The 19,255-nt window shown below is 42.1% G+C and overlaps 1 protein-coding gene across 1 annotated transcript in view; it reads right to left on the bottom strand.

Annotated features, from left to right (window-relative positions):
* Positions 1 to 14,234, bottom strand: part of LOC135543262 (autism susceptibility gene 2 protein-like) — a 414,672-nt gene extending 400,438 nt beyond the window's left edge. Inside the window, 1 exon segment of the mRNA XM_064970405.1 lies at positions 12,829 to 14,234. Within this exon segment, the coding sequence (XP_064826477.1) occupies positions 12,829 to 13,122 (294 nt within the window). The 5' untranslated portion in view covers positions 13,123 to 14,234.
* Between the last annotated feature and the right edge of the window lie 5,021 nt (positions 14,235 to 19,255).

The following is a 19,255-nucleotide window of genomic DNA, read 5'->3' as shown; positions in this document are numbered from 1 at the left end:
AGCTCACTTCCTCTTTGTCTGCTATGGATTCCTGACATGTATCTACTTACAAAACAAATGAACAACCAGGCAGATTCTTGCAGTGCCTGTAGCAGAACAAACAACCGAACCACTGTGTAGGGTAGGTAGGCCTCTGCCTGTAGGATAGCAGAACCAGTGTGTAGTGTAGGCCTCTGTCTGTAGGATAGCAGAACCAGTGTGTAGTGTAGGCCTCTGTCTGTAGGATAGCAGAACCAGTGTGTAGTGTAGGCCTCTGTCTGTAGGATAGCAGAACCAGTGTGTAGTGTAGGCCTCTGTCTGTAGGATAGCAGAACCAGTGTGTAGTGTAGGCCTCTGTCTGTAGGGATAGCAGAACCAGTGTGTAGTGTAGGCCTCTGTCTGTAGGATAGCAGAACCAGTGTGTAGTGTAGGCCTCTGTCTGTAGGATAGCAGGTCTGTAGGATAGCAGAACCAGTGTGTAGTGAGGCTTCTGTCTGTAGGCAGAACCAGTGTGTAGTGTAGGCCTCTGTCTGTAGGATAGCAGAACCAGTGTGTAGTGTAGGCCTCTGTCAGAACCAGTGTGTAGTGTAGGCCTCTGTCTGTAGGATAGCAGAACCAGTGTGTAGTGTAGGCCTCTGTCTGTAGGATAGCAGAACCAGTGTGTAGTGTAGGTCTCGGTCTGTAGGATAGCAGAACCAGTGTGTAGTGTAGGTCTCGGTCTGTAGGATAGTAGAACCAGTGTGTAGTGTATAGGATAGCAGAACCCCTGTGTGGGGTAGGCCTCTGTCTATAGCAGAGGTTCCCAAACTCTTTATAGTACCCCCTCTAGCACCAGGGTCAGTGCAGTCTCAAATGTTGTTTTTTGCCATCATTGTAAGTTTGCCACACACACCCACTATACGATACATTTATTAAACATAAGAATGAGTGTGAGTTTTTGTCACAACTTGGCTCGTAGGAAGTGACAAAGAGCTCTTATAGGACCAGGGCACAAATAATAATAATCAATAATGTTGCTCTTTATTTAACCATCTTACATATAAAACCTTATTTGTTCATCGAAAATTGTGAATAACTCACCACAGGTTAATGAGAAGGGTGTGCTTGAAAAGATGCACATACCTCTGCGATGTTGGGTTGTACTGGAGAGAGTCTCAGTCTTAAATACTTTTCCACGCACAGTATGTGCCTGCATTTAGTTTTCATGCTAGTGGGGGTCGAGAATCCACTCTCAGATAGGTACGTGGTTGCAAAGGGCATCAGTGTCTTAACAGCGCGATTTGCCAAGGCAGGATACTCTGGGCCCAGCCCAATCCAGAAATCTGGCAGTGGCTTCGGATTAAATTTTCACAGAACCGCTTGTTGCAATTTTGATAGGCTCTCTTGTTCAGATATCGGTAAGTGGGCTCGAGGCAGGCCATGAAAGGGATAACAAATCCAGTTGTTTGTGTTATCTGTTTCAGGAAAGTACCAGCGTAATTGCGCACCCAACTCACTCAGGTGCTTCGCTGTATCACATTTGCTATTGTCTGTAAGATTGAGTTCATTTGCACACAAAAAAAAAATCATACAATGATGGAAAGACCTGTGTGTTGTCTTTGTTAATGCAGACAGAGAAGAGCTCCAACTTCTTAATCATAGCCTCAATTTGTCCCACACATTGAATATAGTTGCGGAGAGTCCCTGTAATCCTAGATTCAGATCATTCAGGCGAGAAAAAACATCAGAGAGAGAGAGAGAGAGAGAGAGAGAGAGAGAGAGAGAGAGAGAGAGAGAGAGAGAGAGAGAGAGAGAGAGAGAGAGAGAGAGAGAGAGAGAGAGAGAGAGAGAGAGAGAGAGAGAGAGAGAGAGAGAGAGAGAGAGAGAGAGAGAGAGAGAGAGAGAGAGAGAGAGAGAGAGAGAGAGAGAGAATTATTTTACTTTGTGTTGTTATTTCACTGAACACAAGGTGGTTTCATTTTATTTTTGGCAGTGAAACGAGGCTACTCAGGTGAGAAAAAAACTCACCCAAATGTATAGTAGCCCTGTTGGAAAATATTAAATGGACTGTTTGGAAATGTCAAAAATATATAATATATATATTTTTTACATTTTCAAACAGTCCATTTAATTTATATATATATGGGAATACCTGGTCTATAGGATAGTAGAACCACTGCGTAGTGTAGTGTAGGGTAGGACTATGCCTGTGCTGTGATTTTCTCCCTTTCCCATGGTTAAACACTAGTAACCACCCACTGACTACTACAAAATGTAGCTATCGGTACAAATGGAAACAAATCACTCTACCAAAAGAACATATCTCAGATGTCTGTATGTTTGTCAAGTCAATTACCTGTACAGATAAATGTATTTCAGTGAAGCAGCCTGGCTAAATGTGTTGACAATTGTCAGCTCAGGCGACTGCATTCCCACCATGGTAGTCACAGCAGAGCTTTGCCTCCCCCCCTCCGTCCATTACTCGCCTGCCTGTTTCTCAGTTTAGCATCACTCATCGCCTATGAAGGCTGAGCTGCTGTGCCATGCCATTCTTTCTATTTATGGCGCGGGTGGATCTGGCTGTGAGTACACATGACGACAGCCACCGTTCTGTCACTCACTGTCACTCTGTAACCCCCACCTCCCCACACATACACAGCCCCTGCTCCGAGTGGCACCACTGTACCATGGTGACGTGCGTCACCCGGCTGAAACATTCTACCACACACAGAACCACTCACATCACACAACCCCTGCTCTGAGTGGCACCACTGTAACATGGTGGCGTCAGCCGGCTGGAACACCCTATTACACACACACAGACACACACCCATCCCTACCTCCCTCCCTCCTCCTCCTCCACCATACATTCCTCCCTTCCTGAGTGTAGTCTGCCTGTCAGTGTCTGCAGCCTCTGTTTCCTGCCCCTTTTCCTCCCCTAGTATTATTGTGCAAATTGAAATGCTGGGAAGAGGGGGAGTCTAGTCATTCAGACGGATGCAGATCGGAGCTCCCTTTCTCTCTCCTCTCTTTCTCTCTCCTCTCTTTCTCCTCTCTCCTCAGTCTTTTTTGGCAAGCGGGAAGGGAAATATGATTATCCAGCAGGGGAATTGTTTCATCAACACCTGGAGCAGATAATGAAAATAGGAGGATTTATGCACTGTGCTGTGTGAGGCTATGCACTGGGATGGTTTCTCTCTCTGCTGCCTGCCAGGCAGAAGGATTCTCTCTGCTGTCTGCCAGACAGGAGTTAATTAACCAGTAGCCTGGAAGACTACAGGCCGCCACTATAGTTACTTAACTAATCGTAAAATTAACAGAAAATGACGGTCAATGTTCTGGTGAGAGGCAAAAGAGTAGCCACCAATTCCTTTGAACCATTCCTCGATAGTCTGTTTTGTCCTTTAACAAACAACTACAGCGGTGATAGTTTCACCAACACATAGAGAGCAGTTGGGTAAGAAGCTAAAGGAGATACCAAATGCAAATCTTAGGGCTGGGAATTGACAGGGACCTCAAGATACGATATTATCACGATACTGAGATGTTGATACGATTCTTTTTGTACTGAGATTCGATAGTGTGATTTTATTGCGATTCGATGTTCCAAATATATTGCTCACTATATGTCTGCTGCAGAGGGACAGCAGAGAGTCATGAGAAAACGAGCTTTGATCAGTCATGGAAATAAAAGTGTTGAAAACATGTCTATTTAAAAAGAAGAAGGAGAAATACCAGAGTGTTGGCACAGGTACAGCCAACTAGTTCTAGCTAGCGTTAACAACCTTGCAAGAATCGGTAGTTGGAGACGTAGAATCTATGTGATATCGTCAAAATGAATATTGTGATAATCTAATGTATCAATTTTTCTCCCATCCCTAGCAAGCAGTGGCTGTGGGGGAGCGTTACAGCACCTTTGCAAAGTATTCAGACCCCTTGAAGTTTTCCACATCTTGTTACGTTACAACCTTTATTCTAAAATGAATTACATTTTAAAAATCCACAGCAAATCGACACACCAATATATATATATATATATTACATAAGTAAATTAGACTTTTTGCTATGAGACTCGAAATTGAGCTCAGGTGCATCCTGTTTCCATTGATCATCCTTGAGATGTTTCTACAACTTGATTGGAGTCCACCTGGGGTAAATTCAATTGATTGGACATGATTTGGAAAGGCACACACGAGTCTATATAAGGTCCCACAATGCATGTCAGAGCAAACACCAAGCCATGAGGTCGAAGGAGTTGTCTGTAGAGCTCCGAGACAGGATTGTGTCGAGGCACAGATCTGGAGACGGGTACCAAAACATTTCTGCAGCAGTGAAGGTCCCCAAGAACACAGTGGCCGCCATCATTCTTAAATGGAAAACATTTAGGAGAAACTCCCCAAATACAGGTGTGCCAAGCTTGTAGCGTCATACCAAGAAGACTTGAGGCTGTAATTGCTGCCAAAGGTGTTTCAACAAAGTACTAAGCGTCTGAATACTTATGTAAATGTGATATTTAAGTTTGCAAAAATGTCTAAAATTCTGTTTTTGTGTGTAGATTGATGAGGAGGGAAAAACAATGTAATCAATTTTAGAATAAGACTGCAACATAACAAAATGTAGGGAAAGTCAAGGGGTCTGAATACTTTCCAAATGCACTGTATATATTATTATTAATACTTTTTTATGCACTTTGAGATCATTATTGAATAACGAAAAGCACTTTACAAATATAATAAATTCTACCTTTCTCTCACCACCATCTGTTTTCATCTATATTGACTTGACAATTTGCCTCACGCTGTATAGGTGTGTGTGCCAGTGTAATTGTTGTCTCATTCCACACCGTGAGTAAAGAGAGAGAGAGAGAGTGTGTGTGTGTTTGTTGTGTGTGTGTGTTTGTTGTGTGTGTGTGTGTGTGTGTGTGTGTGTGTGTGTGTGTGTGTGTGTGTGTGTGTGTGTGTGTGTGTGTGTGTGTGTGTGTGTCCTTGTTTTAGAAAATGTGGCAAAGTGCTCTCCCTGAAAGGAGCGAACAACCCCGAATCAAGTAAGATGAGTACATAGATTTACATAGAAAAAATGGTTCTTCGGCTGTCCCAATAGGAGAACCTTTTTGATTCCAGGTAGAACCCTTTTTGGTTTTGGGTAAAACCCTTTTAGGTTCCATGTAGAACCCTCTCTGGAAAGGGTTCTACATGGAAACCTAAATAGTTCAACTTGGAACCAAAACAGTTCTACCTGGAAACAAAAGGGTTCTACCTGGAACCAAAGAGGGTTATCCTATGGGGACAGCTAAAGAACCATTTTAGGTGTATATAACCCCCATAATGCAGAAGTCAGGAGAGAGAGCACTGATTCTAGACCAAATACTATGGCACATCTGTCAACCTGAGTCATAAGTGTTAGATCTCTTCCTCACTATTCCTGCCAAACTGGTTGCAGAAGTCCAGCATAATGTACTAACTACATCTCACATGTCTATATCTTCACACAAAATATTGTGTAAGACAGAAAATATAACAAACCCTTGTCTACTGTTCCTACAGACGCAGTCAGCTTAACATGGATAAAGCAGCTCAGCATTGGCTAACTAGCCATAAAAAGACTGATAAAGAATGAGGGGTAAAAGTAGAAATCTAAATGAGACAGATTCCCCAGTGTTGCGTGACCAGCTCTTATCATAGCTCTATGAACTTGGCCAGGCACTGCTTATTATTCTGCTGGAAAACAACATCAGTCCAAGTCCAAGTTTGGATATCTTCTCACACAAAAGCTAATATTTGACAGACAGACAGCTCTGTCTGTCTCCGTTGACGAGGCCTTCTGAGATATGACCGGCGGCTGAAGCACCTCATTGACTTCTGAATTCCACATTTAAAGAGTGCAAGCCCGTTGGAAATAGCCTTTGGCATCATTACGAGTCAGAAGCAATTATTCTAGTGTCAAAATTGACTACAAAGTGTAAATAGGAACATCGTGGTCACAAAGTCACTCGTCTCAAATGGAGTTGGGAACATCCGTGCATCACAACGGGTAAATTCTGTTTGGGCTTTCACTTGACGATGTCCATTTGCCCACAAACATGGGATGAACAGCTGCCGTGATCATTTTTTATTCAATAGCATAGACAGTGAGACAGACCTGCCCAGCAGTAACGACTTTGTTTACATTAGACATGTTGCGTAGTTAGATGTAAAATTGCCCAACTAAAATGACAAAATGACAAATTTCTTACAATCTTACAATCATTTTGAAGAAGTGAAATAGGCTTCGGTGTCTACAGTGTCTGATGGGGGGGGGCAAACCTCATGAACTAAACGCAGAATCAGTCCGGAAACATATCTCTAAGACTGAAATCTCTTTCTCTAATGAGCAACAGAAAAACACATGCCAATCGGTGTGTTCAGTGGCTCTTTAACAAGGAAGGCAGAGAGAAGCTGATCCACGGAGGGAGGCCAATGGAGGCAGCAGCAACGGCAAGCAGCAGCCGCCTCAATATCTTATTTCAGGCTGGGAATAGAGATCTGCAGCAATTATTGTTAGTATCACTCCAACCAGAAAGACTATTCCCCTCAGAGCTAATGCTCCTATCTCACATTCGTAGGAGGGAGCATGTCGACAACTGTTACGCTAATTGCCTTCACAGCTAGAGTAATTTATAAAGAAAACATGCTCCGAGACCCTCTATAGAGATATAGCCAGTCATGGCATCTCTCAAAATAAACGCTTAAACCTTGAAATCATGAGAAAGCTAACGGAAAGTAGGGATGGACACGGTTATTAGAATATTCTAATATACGAACAGACGTTAGCATTCAAATTTTGAAAATCCTATTCGAAAAATCCTATCAATGTGACATTGCTACACACAAGGATATTCCATGACATTTAAAACTCTTAATGTAATAAAACAACAAACTTTTAAATGTATTTTTTTTTATGTGCGCCTACACTCTAAGAGTGTAGGTAACCACAGGTTGTTTTCACCACAGGCGGGCGGAGACGTGACGTTCTATCTAATACTGACCGGGACTATCCTCAGTTCACTCAAAGGCGTGCATAATTAGGCAATAACATAGGATGGTGGTGATTATTATGTCTATATTTATTTGTTGTGAGTATAAAGTTAATGTTTAGTTGATCTGCATGATGATGCAGGTATTGTATTACTGACTGTATGCATTAGTCCTCTCTACTGCACTGAATGTTCCAATGGTAAATAAAATGTAAAATTGCCTTTTTACTTACTACTTTATTCTGAAAGCAGGGGGATTTTGTAAATGCGCTACTCAGCAAAGCCAGCCAATAGACCTTAGTACATGATGGGCCCGAGTGCCCAGAAAAGTACTTGTATATAGACCTCCTTTATAACAAGTTTTAAAACAGGGATCCACTTTAGAGATGTTGATGTAACTATATGAGAGTATGAACCAGCAAGCCATTCACTGTCTGTTCAACTGCTCTCTGTCAATGAGGGGACTAGGCCAAAAGGAAAACACACATGATTTAATGAGCCACTTAGTGTTCCCTCTACTTATGTTTCATTCTTTTTATTGTAAAATCTTTCACATGCCTCCTTGCCAGCCAGTAATTTAGCATTTTCTGCAGCCAAATGCCAAATTATGTAAACCATTATGCAAAAATTAATGTTGCTTTATTGGCAAATGGGGAGACATTATCTCCAAATAATGTATTATTTAACCTTGTTTTATTCAACATTGTTTCATTGATTATGAGTGAATGAGCACAGAGGAAAGCAGAGCCTGGTCAGACTCAGGAAATCCCATAAATAAAAGCAGCAAGCAGCAAGCAGCCAGCGAATTAACAGGCAATTTTAACCAGTCAAAGGTCTAATCCTTCTCAGGCTTCAAGACAACATCTTAATCACTTGATAATTACATCCTGTCACTCACCACACAAAGCAGATCAAGAGAGAGAAAGGAAGGCGCAAGAAACAACAACCCAGCAGCACATAACACATCTAGCTATTACACTGGCAGAGACAGAAGCAATACCTCTCATAGGGAAACAACAATCAAATTAAAAAGGAATCAAAAGCAGCACATAACACATCTCAAATCAAATCAAATGTTATCTGTCACCTGCTTCATAAACAACAGGTGTAGACATCAAATTTTATTTGTCACATACATGTGTTTAGCAGCTGTTATTTTGTGTGTAGCGAAATGCTTACTTACAGGCCCTTCTCAACAAAGAGACAAAGAAAGAGAAACAATAGAAAAATAATAACAAAATAAATAAATACACAATGAGTAATGATAACTTGGTACTGCTTGCCATGCGGTAGCAGAGAGAACAGTCTATGACTCGGGTGGCTGGAGTCGGACAATTTTTAGGGCCTTCCTAGGTCCTGGATGGCAGGGAGCTCAGCACCAGTGATGTACTGGGACGTACACACTACCCTCTGTAGCGCCTTGTTGTCAGATGCCAAGCAGTGGCCATACCAAGCGGTGATGCAGCCAGTCACGATGCTCTCAATGGTGCAACTTTAGAACTTTTTGAGAATCTGAGGGCCCATGCCGTTGTTGTGTCTTCTTCAAGACAGTGTTGATGTGTGTGGACCATGATCATTCCTTAGTAATGTGGACACAGAGGAACTTGAAGCTGTTGACCCGCTCCACTACAGCTCCGTCGATGTGGATGTAGGTGTGCTCGGTCCTTTGTTTCCTGTAGTCCATGATCAGCTCCTTTGTCCTGCTGACGGTGAAGGAGACGTTGTTGTCCTGGCACGACGCGGCCAAGTCACTGACCTCCTCTTTATAGGCAGTTATCGTCGTTGTTGATCAGGCCAACCACCGTCGTGTTGTCAACAAACTTAATAACGGTGTTGGAGTCGTGTGCTGCCATGCAGTTGTAGGTGAACAGGGAGTACAAGAGGGGACTAAGCACGCACCCCTGAGGGCCCCCTGTGTTGAGGGTCACTGTGGCGGATGTATTGTTGCCTACCCTAACCACCTGGGAGCAGCCCGTCTGGAAGTCCAGGATCCAGTTGCAGAGGGATGTGTTCTATCCCAGTGTCCTGAGCTTAGTGATGAGCTTGGAGGGCATTATAGTGTTGAACGCTGCGCTATGGTGTTTCCTCTTGTCCAGGTAGGAGAGGGCAGTGTGGAGTGCAATAGAGATTGCGTCATCTGTGGATCTGTTGGGGTGGTATGCGAATTGGAGTAGGTCCAGGGTGTCTGGGATGATGGTGTTGATGTGAGCCATGAACAGCCTTTCAAAGCATTTCATGGCTACATATGTGCGAGTGCTACGGGGTGATAGCCATTTAGACAGGCTACCTTGGCATTCTAGGGCACAGGGACTATGGTGGTCTGCTTGAAACATCTAGGCATTACAGACTCGGGTCAGGGAGAGGTTGAAAATGTCAGTGAAGACGCTTGTCAGCTGGTCAGCGCATCTACTAGTGATAGTCACAGCAGCCAAGCTATTCATTAATTCTCATAACAGACAATGACGGTTCAGCAGGGGGACCATAAGGGGTGCATGTGACATCCCCACAAACCCTCTGGAGAGAACATTCCCTTCCTAGGGTGGGGATAATATGTCTATATATATTGGACACACAGCCTCAGCAGCATAGCCAAAAGGATGCTCTCGCTCCACTTTCTCGCCACCACCGAGCATGACAGTTTGGGAGAGATGGATCCCAGGGACACCCCATGGGCCTTATTAAGCCTTTCTTCACGGGACGTGTCAGGCTCGCAATGTTGCACTACAGCCATCTCACCGAAAGAGCAACGAAAACATTGAGCGGTATTGCAACATGAAGACCATAAAGAAACTGGTTACCGGCCTCTGGAAAAAGAGACCAAATACTATAGGTGTTGCTGTATGGCTTGTAGTTCAACACACTGTTGAGTTGTTCTAACAACAGCCTTTAGCAACATCCCAACTAGTCTAGATATCGAAATCTATTATACTGTTGATGTACAGCATTCGGTTTATTCCTCCAACACACTGCTGAAATGTTACATATGCAGCTTCTATTACAACAGCTATAACAGAAAACAGTAGGCTACTGACTTGATATGTTTGTTTATGACAAGTAATATACTATTTTAAAGGATATAATGTAAGACAGTGTAATAACCCCCCCCCCCCACACACACACACACACACACACACACACACACATACACACAAACATTCCAAATGAATGTAGTTCTGATGGTCAGAGGGAGGGGGGGAGGGGTCTCTGTAAATGAAAAAACATATAAATTACACAGTTCATGCCTAAACAGATGAACATAAGAATCAACTCTGTGGATTAGCGAGGGGGATTTGCCACTCTCGTCTCAACGTCACACAAAAGAGTGGGGAAAAATCACACATCTCATTTCTATTATGGAAGGTGGATAATTGCAACATTTTCTTATCATTGCTGTTAGTTCAATACCCACGGGGGGGGGCTTTTGAGGGGCTTAAGCAATATTGTATAATTGTCTTAATAGCCCCCCCCCCATATGACAAAGCAGGCAGGTTTTGTTTGTACAGTTGATTTACACAGGTTAGCGGCTCTCCGGATGAAATGGGGACTCCAAACAAATAAACCAACCATAATCAAATGTGTCCAATGTGGTGGATTGGTTTCTGACATAATAAAATGGGCTACGGGAGCAGGACAAGCTGCGGTATACACACAGCATAAGCCATCATAAGAGCTGCGGGCATCTTTATCCTATCGAATCCAAAGCTGCTATATGAACCACGACTGAGACATGTTTAATGTGAACGCAATACATTCCAACGGCTACACTGGATAGTCAGTGCCACATAGATAAAGCAGCAGAAACTCACCAGGCACGTTTGCATAAACACTGTGTACAGTAATATAGAGCAGCATGGGTTCAATGAACCCTGGGAAAATGTGAGATTGATCTCCATTTACTGTGAGAGATCCCACTTGAATCAGATCCACGATCTGTGGTCCGTCATGAACAGGGCATTGGCCATCGGTGAATAATGTGAGGTTAAGAACACTCTTTCAACTATACTGCACTGTGCTTATTAGAGCATGATGCAATAGGACAGAATGTTATTTAATAGCTAATGGTGTCGTGCCAGTTGGATAATTGATAAGCAATTAGCGCTGCAGTCATGCTAGGTGATAGGGCTCTCCCTGTATCAAGAAGTATCAGTAGCACATTGAATAGTCTCTGCTGCTGATACAAATCATAAACAGAACATAGAGTGGCTGCACCTAAACTGAAGCTGTATTTAGTGTCAGGGGAACAGCTGGTCGTATTATAAACAATGTTAACATCATTCCTGCTTAGCCCTATCACATATGTAGGCTTTCCAGATGTGAGTATAACCCACACGTAGCTCTATGCAAACTATCACTGCATTCAACCCATTATCATGCAAATATGACAACTATCCATTTGATGGAATTAATTAAATGAATTGGAATGAATTGATGAAAGCTGCATCATGCCTGATTCGCTGTCTGGTCGAGTACAGCATTCATTCACGTGTAGATGTCACTGAAGGACGAGACCCTGTTGACAGACTATCCACTGCTCTCCTGGTGAGATCCTATTTGAGAAGCACTTTGCTCAGACTTCCCAGAGGCCTTTCAGAGTCAGAACCTGTCAGACTGCCATAAGCAGCGAGCACCGGAGGCACGCACACAAATATCACATCTGAGCACATAATACACCCATGCACTCACGCACCAAGCACACACACACACACACACACACACACACACACACACACACACACACACACACACACACACACACACACACACACACACACACACACACACACACACACACACACACCAGGCCTCTCCCCATCACCCTCTCCTACATACACACACTTCCATGTACCCTCTGCACCCTCCTCTTAGACACTATCTTCTTTCACACTGAACCCCGGTAAGTGGCATTGAAGGCCTAAGTTAATGGAAGAGCAATGTAATTACTGGGACCCTGACAGGTTAACCTTGTTAACAGATGAGAGGTGACAAATTGATGACAAGCTCCCAGTGAGTAAACACTGTTGGCCATTTATGTCCACAAAAAAAAAGATGATATCAGGGACAATACGTATGCACTCAAATCTAGTAATAAGCCAATAGGTCAAGCTACGTAATGCAGTCCTGTACCATGCACGTGGTTTGGTCCCTGTGGGGAACAAGCAGAAATTACAACACACTGTGTTGCTTACATCATCACACTCAACTGAGTAAAGTAGTAGCAGATGTCTATGGGTTTAGTTCCTCTGACCTTTGCAGCCACAGCCAGCCACTAACATGTAGGCTAAAGGAATTATTGCAGATACTAAGTAGGCCTCACATAATTATTAATTACCAATACAAAAAAGTATTCATTACCAATTACTAATACAAATATAAACTTTTTTAGACAACTCTAGAGCTTGGACAGATGTTTCATGTTACTACAATAGATCATAATGAGATCTAAGGATAGAGATTACTAATCCGCAATCTCATCTGTAGACTTCACCTGAGGTTCAATCACCATTAAAGCTACTAGAAACAGATGATCAATGACACGTTGGACCATCCAATGAATACATGCACACTCCACATGCTTATAGATGCAGGAAATTATGTAAATTGTGTATCTAATGAATGTAAAGGGTCTGTAGACCCTTGTTGAGTACAGTAGCTATATAAAAAGAAAAGCCATAATAACAAGAACAAGAAAAAGATCTACAAGTCATTCCACTCATCAACACTGCAGAGAAAACAGCACCTGTTTATTTGCTGTCAAACAAACCGTTATGTGACAGCATTTCATGAATAGCAACTCATTAGTCACGCTGAAGACTTATGCAAATACGGAGGTGTTCGACATGTGTAATTATAAGCCTTACCTCCAGACAGTCCAGGCTGACGAAACTGGCAATGGCAAATTCATCAATGATATCCTCTTCTTGAGAACTGGATTCTCGTCTCTTTCGACGAGGGGGGCGCGAGGTTCTGGTAGAGGGTGTTGAGTGTGGAGACTTTTTACCATTCTGGGAAACGAGATCCCTCCCAGGACTTTGCTCCCTATCTGAACAAGACGAAGGTTTCGGACTGCGGGCATCCTTGCCCACTGCCTCCCGTCTCCGTACCCTCTCACGTTTGGAACGGGATCTCCGGCTCTGCTTCAATTTTCCATCCATTTTAGAAATGTTGCAATGACAAAATCACTATAAATCACCTAACGTAAAGCGGATTCCCTGTGCGGCCAACCGAAATAATAAACTATAGTGTTATCACTAGTAGATACGGATGTATAAATAATACATCTATAAGTAATCAGATTCACGGAATGACCTTGAATATAAACCTCACGAATACAATAAACAAATGTTCAAATATTCCATGCGGGCGAGGAAGAAGCGATGCAAATCCTCACGTATTTTAAGCGATTAGATACTGTAACGTCGACGCGTTCTTCACATAAGCAGGTGCAAAACAGCGAAATAGTTACAATTTATGCACTCCACTTCCTTTGCAACTTTGTTGCATTGGAATAACACAATGTTAATAGCTGAATACCGCAGACAGCGCAGAGAAATCATGTCGCTGCCCGTTGTTTTCCACCACCCAATCCATGATCCGCTGTCAAAAAAAGAGTCTAGATAATATCCGTCAAAATGCGTATTAGGTGCTTATTAATAATGGATAAGATAATAGGCTACATAAGTTGATAATCCTCTCTGTAGGCTATTAGCGTGTTTCAACGGTTAACCATATTCATCTGACAAGTTCCACCGTAGGGCTAAACCTTTGCGCGATAAAATCCACGAGGGCAGGGATCTCCAAATCTCTCGCTACTTATGCGCAATATTTTCCAAATGATCCTCCGTTTAGCGACTTCAGCATACGACAATCCACTGTATATGATCAAACCCCATAAGGCAAAGGCATCGGCTATTCCAGGCCCGTGTAAGTTATTAAACATCAATCCACTCCTGAATTCCGTCCTTGGTTGCTCAGTTGCTCGTGGCTCATCGTATTTTTCCCTTTCGCATATATGCAAAGCTTTGATAAGTGTCCTTAAAGCGACAGGGGGTGATTCAAATCTACTCTCCCCTCTTTTCCCTACATCTGAAATTAGTGTGCAATAAAAGCCTCAGAGAGCCGAGATAACTGACGTAGGCTACTTCCGCCAGCTCTGCAAATTACCCAAAGGAAGTGAGCTAGTTTATATATAGCCTAGGCCTACTTTTAAATTCCGCACAGTAACTTTGTGATGAGGCATAGGCTACAATATTCGCATTCCTTTTGTGTAATTTGTCTGGCTACAAATACGTCTGTCGCAGCCTACGGGTCCATGTAGTCGCCCCCACTCTGACGTCCTACTGTTAGCGAATAGAAATGCCCCACTGCCCAGGCTACTGGTGAGCGGTCTGTCTGCAGTTTGACAGTTGCCAAATGCGTATCAGTCAGGCTTCCCGAAAAAGTATACTACCAATATGCCAATCTCTACAGTATAGCCAACATCTTTAGGCTATAACACTTTTTCAACTATAATGCGCGATTTGACTTGAGTGGGCAGAGGATATGCTTCTTTAATCATTGTGGCCTATTTATCTATTTGGATAGGCTACTTGCCACATTGAATTATGTGTAGCACTCTCCTCTCCAGTGGTGTCCGTTCTCCACCATTGTATGTTCTCTAGGTTATATCTCCATTCTGCTGAGTAGATACTTCAACAAGGCTTCTCTTTCTGCACTTCACCTCATCACATATTTGCATGGGAAATAAGCACATGGTTTTTGCATTTTCACTACCAGCCGCCACCATTCAGTACACATAGTGAAAGTGTAAGAGAACAGACAGCCTAATATACAGTATAAAACCACATTGCATAAGGCTCAACCTCAAGCCTTCTCACAGGAAAGTATTATGTATCTGTATCAGCTAGGTGCAAAGTAATTACATAGGCCTACCGTATTATTCCTGTATAGTCCTTTTGTTGCCGGTGCAGCACTATCAAAAATGGAGAGAAATATAACAATTAGCACAGGGAGGAGCAAACTGCGGGTGCGCTAAACAGTATATGAAGTAATTGTCACCAATTCAGTAGTAAACGTTAACCAGGGAACACCCCAATCATTTAGTATTAGCAATAGTCTCTGAAGACTTAGTGCTATATCATTCTCCTGTTAATGCAACCTCCGCTGCACTGCAGTGATATATTCTCTCTCTGTTGAACTACTTTGAATGAAATAGTTCAGTGAGGAGATTAGAGAGGGACAGGTATAGAGGAGAGAAGCAGAGTACCATGGATGAGAGGGGAGAGATTACCTCTGTGTTTTACTCATGCCACTGTATTTTCTGGTAATCCATACAGACTCACTGAGCCTCACATCACTTTCATCCCAATGAATACAGAACTATTTGAAATGCTTTAACATACTACTGTATAAGCAAATAAGAGGGGTGTCAAGATTTTATAACGCGAGATGGTAGACTTGTTTTTCATGCATTTTCACACAAATCGCACATCAGGATTCAGCACCTATGGGAAAGTCAGAATTGTCTCTAATGATTACAGAGGCAACATGTTCATTGAATTTGTTTGTTTATTTAATCCATTGAAAATCCCCATATAAATTTAAACCAGCTGTACTGTATCTCCTATATTTGAAGATTGAGTGTCTAGTGGCATAACTGAGACCACCCAATCTGTGGCCTAGTTGCCTCTGAGGAATGACTGCGGAAGAAAAACACAAGGCCACATTTTTTGCCTATGGGGGTTTTAGTTGAGTAATTCAGTATTTTGCTAGCAATTTACAAGCAGCAGCAGACTCAATATGAAAGTGCCTGGGGGCTGCAAGCTGGAGAAGCTAGCCCCCCCCCCCCCCCCCCCCCCTGGAGACAGTGGTGGACATCCATTGGATTATCTGGGGGATAGGCCCAGTATACCATGATATAAAATATTAACCTGTTAGCTACACACAACAAGAGCTTACATCTTCCCAGTTCCTAGAAACCCTCTGTTGCTCAATATTCTCTATCTCCATGTCTCTCTCTGTGACTGTAGGCTGTGACATCATAGTGATATCATAAGTGCTCTTTCAGCCTGATTTGAGCACATTCATTTATGTTTCTTTTGATTAAACACTGTGTTCCGTTCTTTTATACTGTGTATGGTTACATTGTATTGAAATACTGTGGTATTCTTTTGTGTCTTCTAAAAAAAAATGATACAATAACTCTATAATACTATAATCAGTTGTGGAAAAAGTACCCAATTGTCATACTTGAGGAAAAAGAAAATGACTCAAGTAAAAGTGAAAGTTAATGGGGAACCCACACCTGCCTACTTTTTCTTTCTCTTCTACCTATGTAGCCAGACGCCGCTCTGACCTGGTGGAACTGTCGCCACCGTGTCGGCTCTCCACAGCCGACGAGCCGGTAACCTACAGGGATCCCTCCCCGAACGGGTCTCCCCCTTTCCTGGAGAATGGAGCTAGTAGGATACATGAAACTCTATTCCACATCAGGTAACTGATGCAAAGCAGTAGAATCAGATTTTGTTTAAATGATACAAATACACCTTATGGAACCGCGGGGACTAGGAAGAGACACATACATACACACACACATGTACAGACACACGCACATGCACACAAACACTAGCACACACAATCTAAACACACATACATTGTTATATTGTTGTATGGTGGTATTATAACTCTACCGGTCAAAAGTTTTAGAACACCTACTCATTCAAAGGTTTTTCTTTATTTTTACTATTTTCTACATTGTAGAATAATAGTGAAAACATCAAAACTATGGAATAGCACATATGGAATCATGTAGTAAGCCCATAAAGTGTTAAACAAATCAAAATATATTTTATATTTGAGATTCTTCAAAAAGCCATCCTTTACCTTGATGACAGCTTTGCACACTCCTGGCATTCTCTCAACCAGCTTCACCTGGAATGCTTTTCCAACAGTCTAGAAGGAGTTCGCATATATGCTGTTGGCTGCTTTTCCTTCATTCTACGGTCCGACTCATCCCAAACCATCTAAATTGGGTTGAGGTCGGGGGATTGCGGAGGCCAGGTCATCTGATGCAGCACTCCATAAACTCGTCTTCTTGGTAAAATTGCCCTTACACAGCCTGGAGGTGTGTTGGGTCATTGTCCTGTTGAAAAACAAATGACAGTCCCACTAAGCCCAAACCAGATGGGATGGCGTATCGCTACAGAATGCTGTGGTAGCCATACTGGTTAAGTGTGCCTTGAACTCTAAATAATTCACAGACAGTGTCACTAGCAAAGCACCATCACATCTCATCCTCCATGCTTCAAGGTGGGAAATACACATGCAGAGATAATCCATTCACCCACACCGCGTCTCACAAAGACACGGCAGTTGGAACCAAAAACCTCCAATTTGGACTCCAGGACAAAGGACAAATTTCCACCAGTTTAATGTCCACTGCTTGTATTTCTTGGCCCAAGAAATTATCTTATTCTTCTTGATGTCCTTTAGTAGTGGTTTCTTTGCATCAATTCGACCATGAAAGCCTGATTCACACAGTCTCCTCTGAACAGTTGATTTTGGGATGTGTCTGTTACTTGAACTCTGTGAAGCATTTATTTGGGCTGCAATTGCTGAGCCTGGTAACTCTTAATTAACTTATCCTCTGCAGCAGAGGTAACTCTGGGTCTTCCATTCCTGTTGCGGTCCTCATGAGAGCCAGTTTCATCATAGTGCTTGATGGTTTTTGTTCTTGAAGAAACTTTCAAAGTTCTTGACATTTTCCGTATTGACTGGCCTAAAGAGTAATGATGGACTGTCATTTCTCTTTGCTTATTTGAGCTGTTCTTGCCATAATATGGACTTGGTCTTTTACCAAATAGGGATGTCTTCTGTATACCCCCCCAACCTTATCACAACACAACTGATGGGCTCAAATGCATTAAGGAGGAAAGAAATGCCAGAAATCAACTTTTAAGAAGGCACACCTGTTAATTGAAATGCATTCCAGGTGACTACCTCATGAAGCTGGTTGGGAGAATGCCAAGAGTGTGCAAAGCTGTCCTCAAGACAAAAGGTGGCTATTTGAAAAATCTCAAATCTCAAACATTTTTTGATTTGTTTAACACCTTTTTGGTTACTACATGATTCCATGTGTGTTATTTCATAGTGTTGATGTCTTCACTGTATTCTACAATGTAGAAAATAGTTTAAAAAATAAAGAAAACCCTTGAATGAGTAGGTGTTCGAAAACCTTTGACCGGTAGCGTACATTTTGTATTGTAGATATGTAGTGGTGTTGTAATCTTATATGAAGTACTGTTTTATATTTTGTTTTATATTTGTAATGTAAGTGTCTTAATGTGTTTGGACCCCAGGAAGAGTAGCTGCTGCCTTGGCCGCAGCTAATGGGGATCCCTAATAAATACAAATACAAGGTCACCCAGTAAAATACTATTTGCGTAAAAGTCTAAAAGTATTTGGTTTTCAAAGGTAAATGTAACTGCAAAAAAATATTTAAGTATCAAGAGAAAGTATAAATCATTTAAAATTGCTTTTATATTAATTAAGCAAACAAGCACAATTTTCTTGCTTTAAAAAAAAGTTATGGATAGCCTGGGCCACACTACAACATGCAGACATAATTTACAAACCAAGTATTTGTGTTTAGTGAGTCTGCCAGATCAGAGGCAGTAGGAATGACCAGGGATGTTCTCTTGATAAGTGCGTGAATTGGACCAATTTCCTGCCATGCTAAGCATTCAAAATGTAACGAGTACTTGTGGGTGTCAGGGAAAATGTATGGAGTAAAAAGTACATTTATTTAGGAATGTAGAGAAGTTAAAGTAAAAGTTGTCAAAAAATATAAACAGTAAAGTACAGATACACAAAAAAACTACTTAGGTACTTTACACCACTGACTATAATGATACTGCGACTCCACTGCTTGCTTCAAAGAAATACTCTATAGTCTCCTTTTTTTGCTGTAAAGGTTTTAAACCTATCCGAGGACATTTAAGTTGGATAAAATAAATATTAGATTATCCTTCTTCCCTTTCCAAGGCTGATAGTGAAAGCAGCAAGGTGACAATCATTTAATGAGCTTGTTGTAAATCTAAGAGCCTTTGGATATTTCATATCACAGGGGAACAAAGTTTAATCAAACAGGAAGATTGGTCTGGGAGAGCTCTGTATATGAACAGAAAGGTGCCGAATGCATTGGCAGGCCTTGAAAAGCCAATTGACTTTTTATTACAGGCATGAAATTAGTAATCTGACCTGCTATTTTAGTGAAATAAATCGAGTTAA

Source organism: Oncorhynchus masou, chromosome 1 (genome assembly GCF_036934945.1).
Source record: "Oncorhynchus masou masou isolate Uvic2021 chromosome 1, UVic_Omas_1.1, whole genome shotgun sequence".
NCBI lineage: Eukaryota > Metazoa > Chordata > Actinopteri > Salmoniformes > Salmonidae > Oncorhynchus > Oncorhynchus masou.
This window is presented reverse-complemented; position numbering and strand designations above follow the sequence as displayed.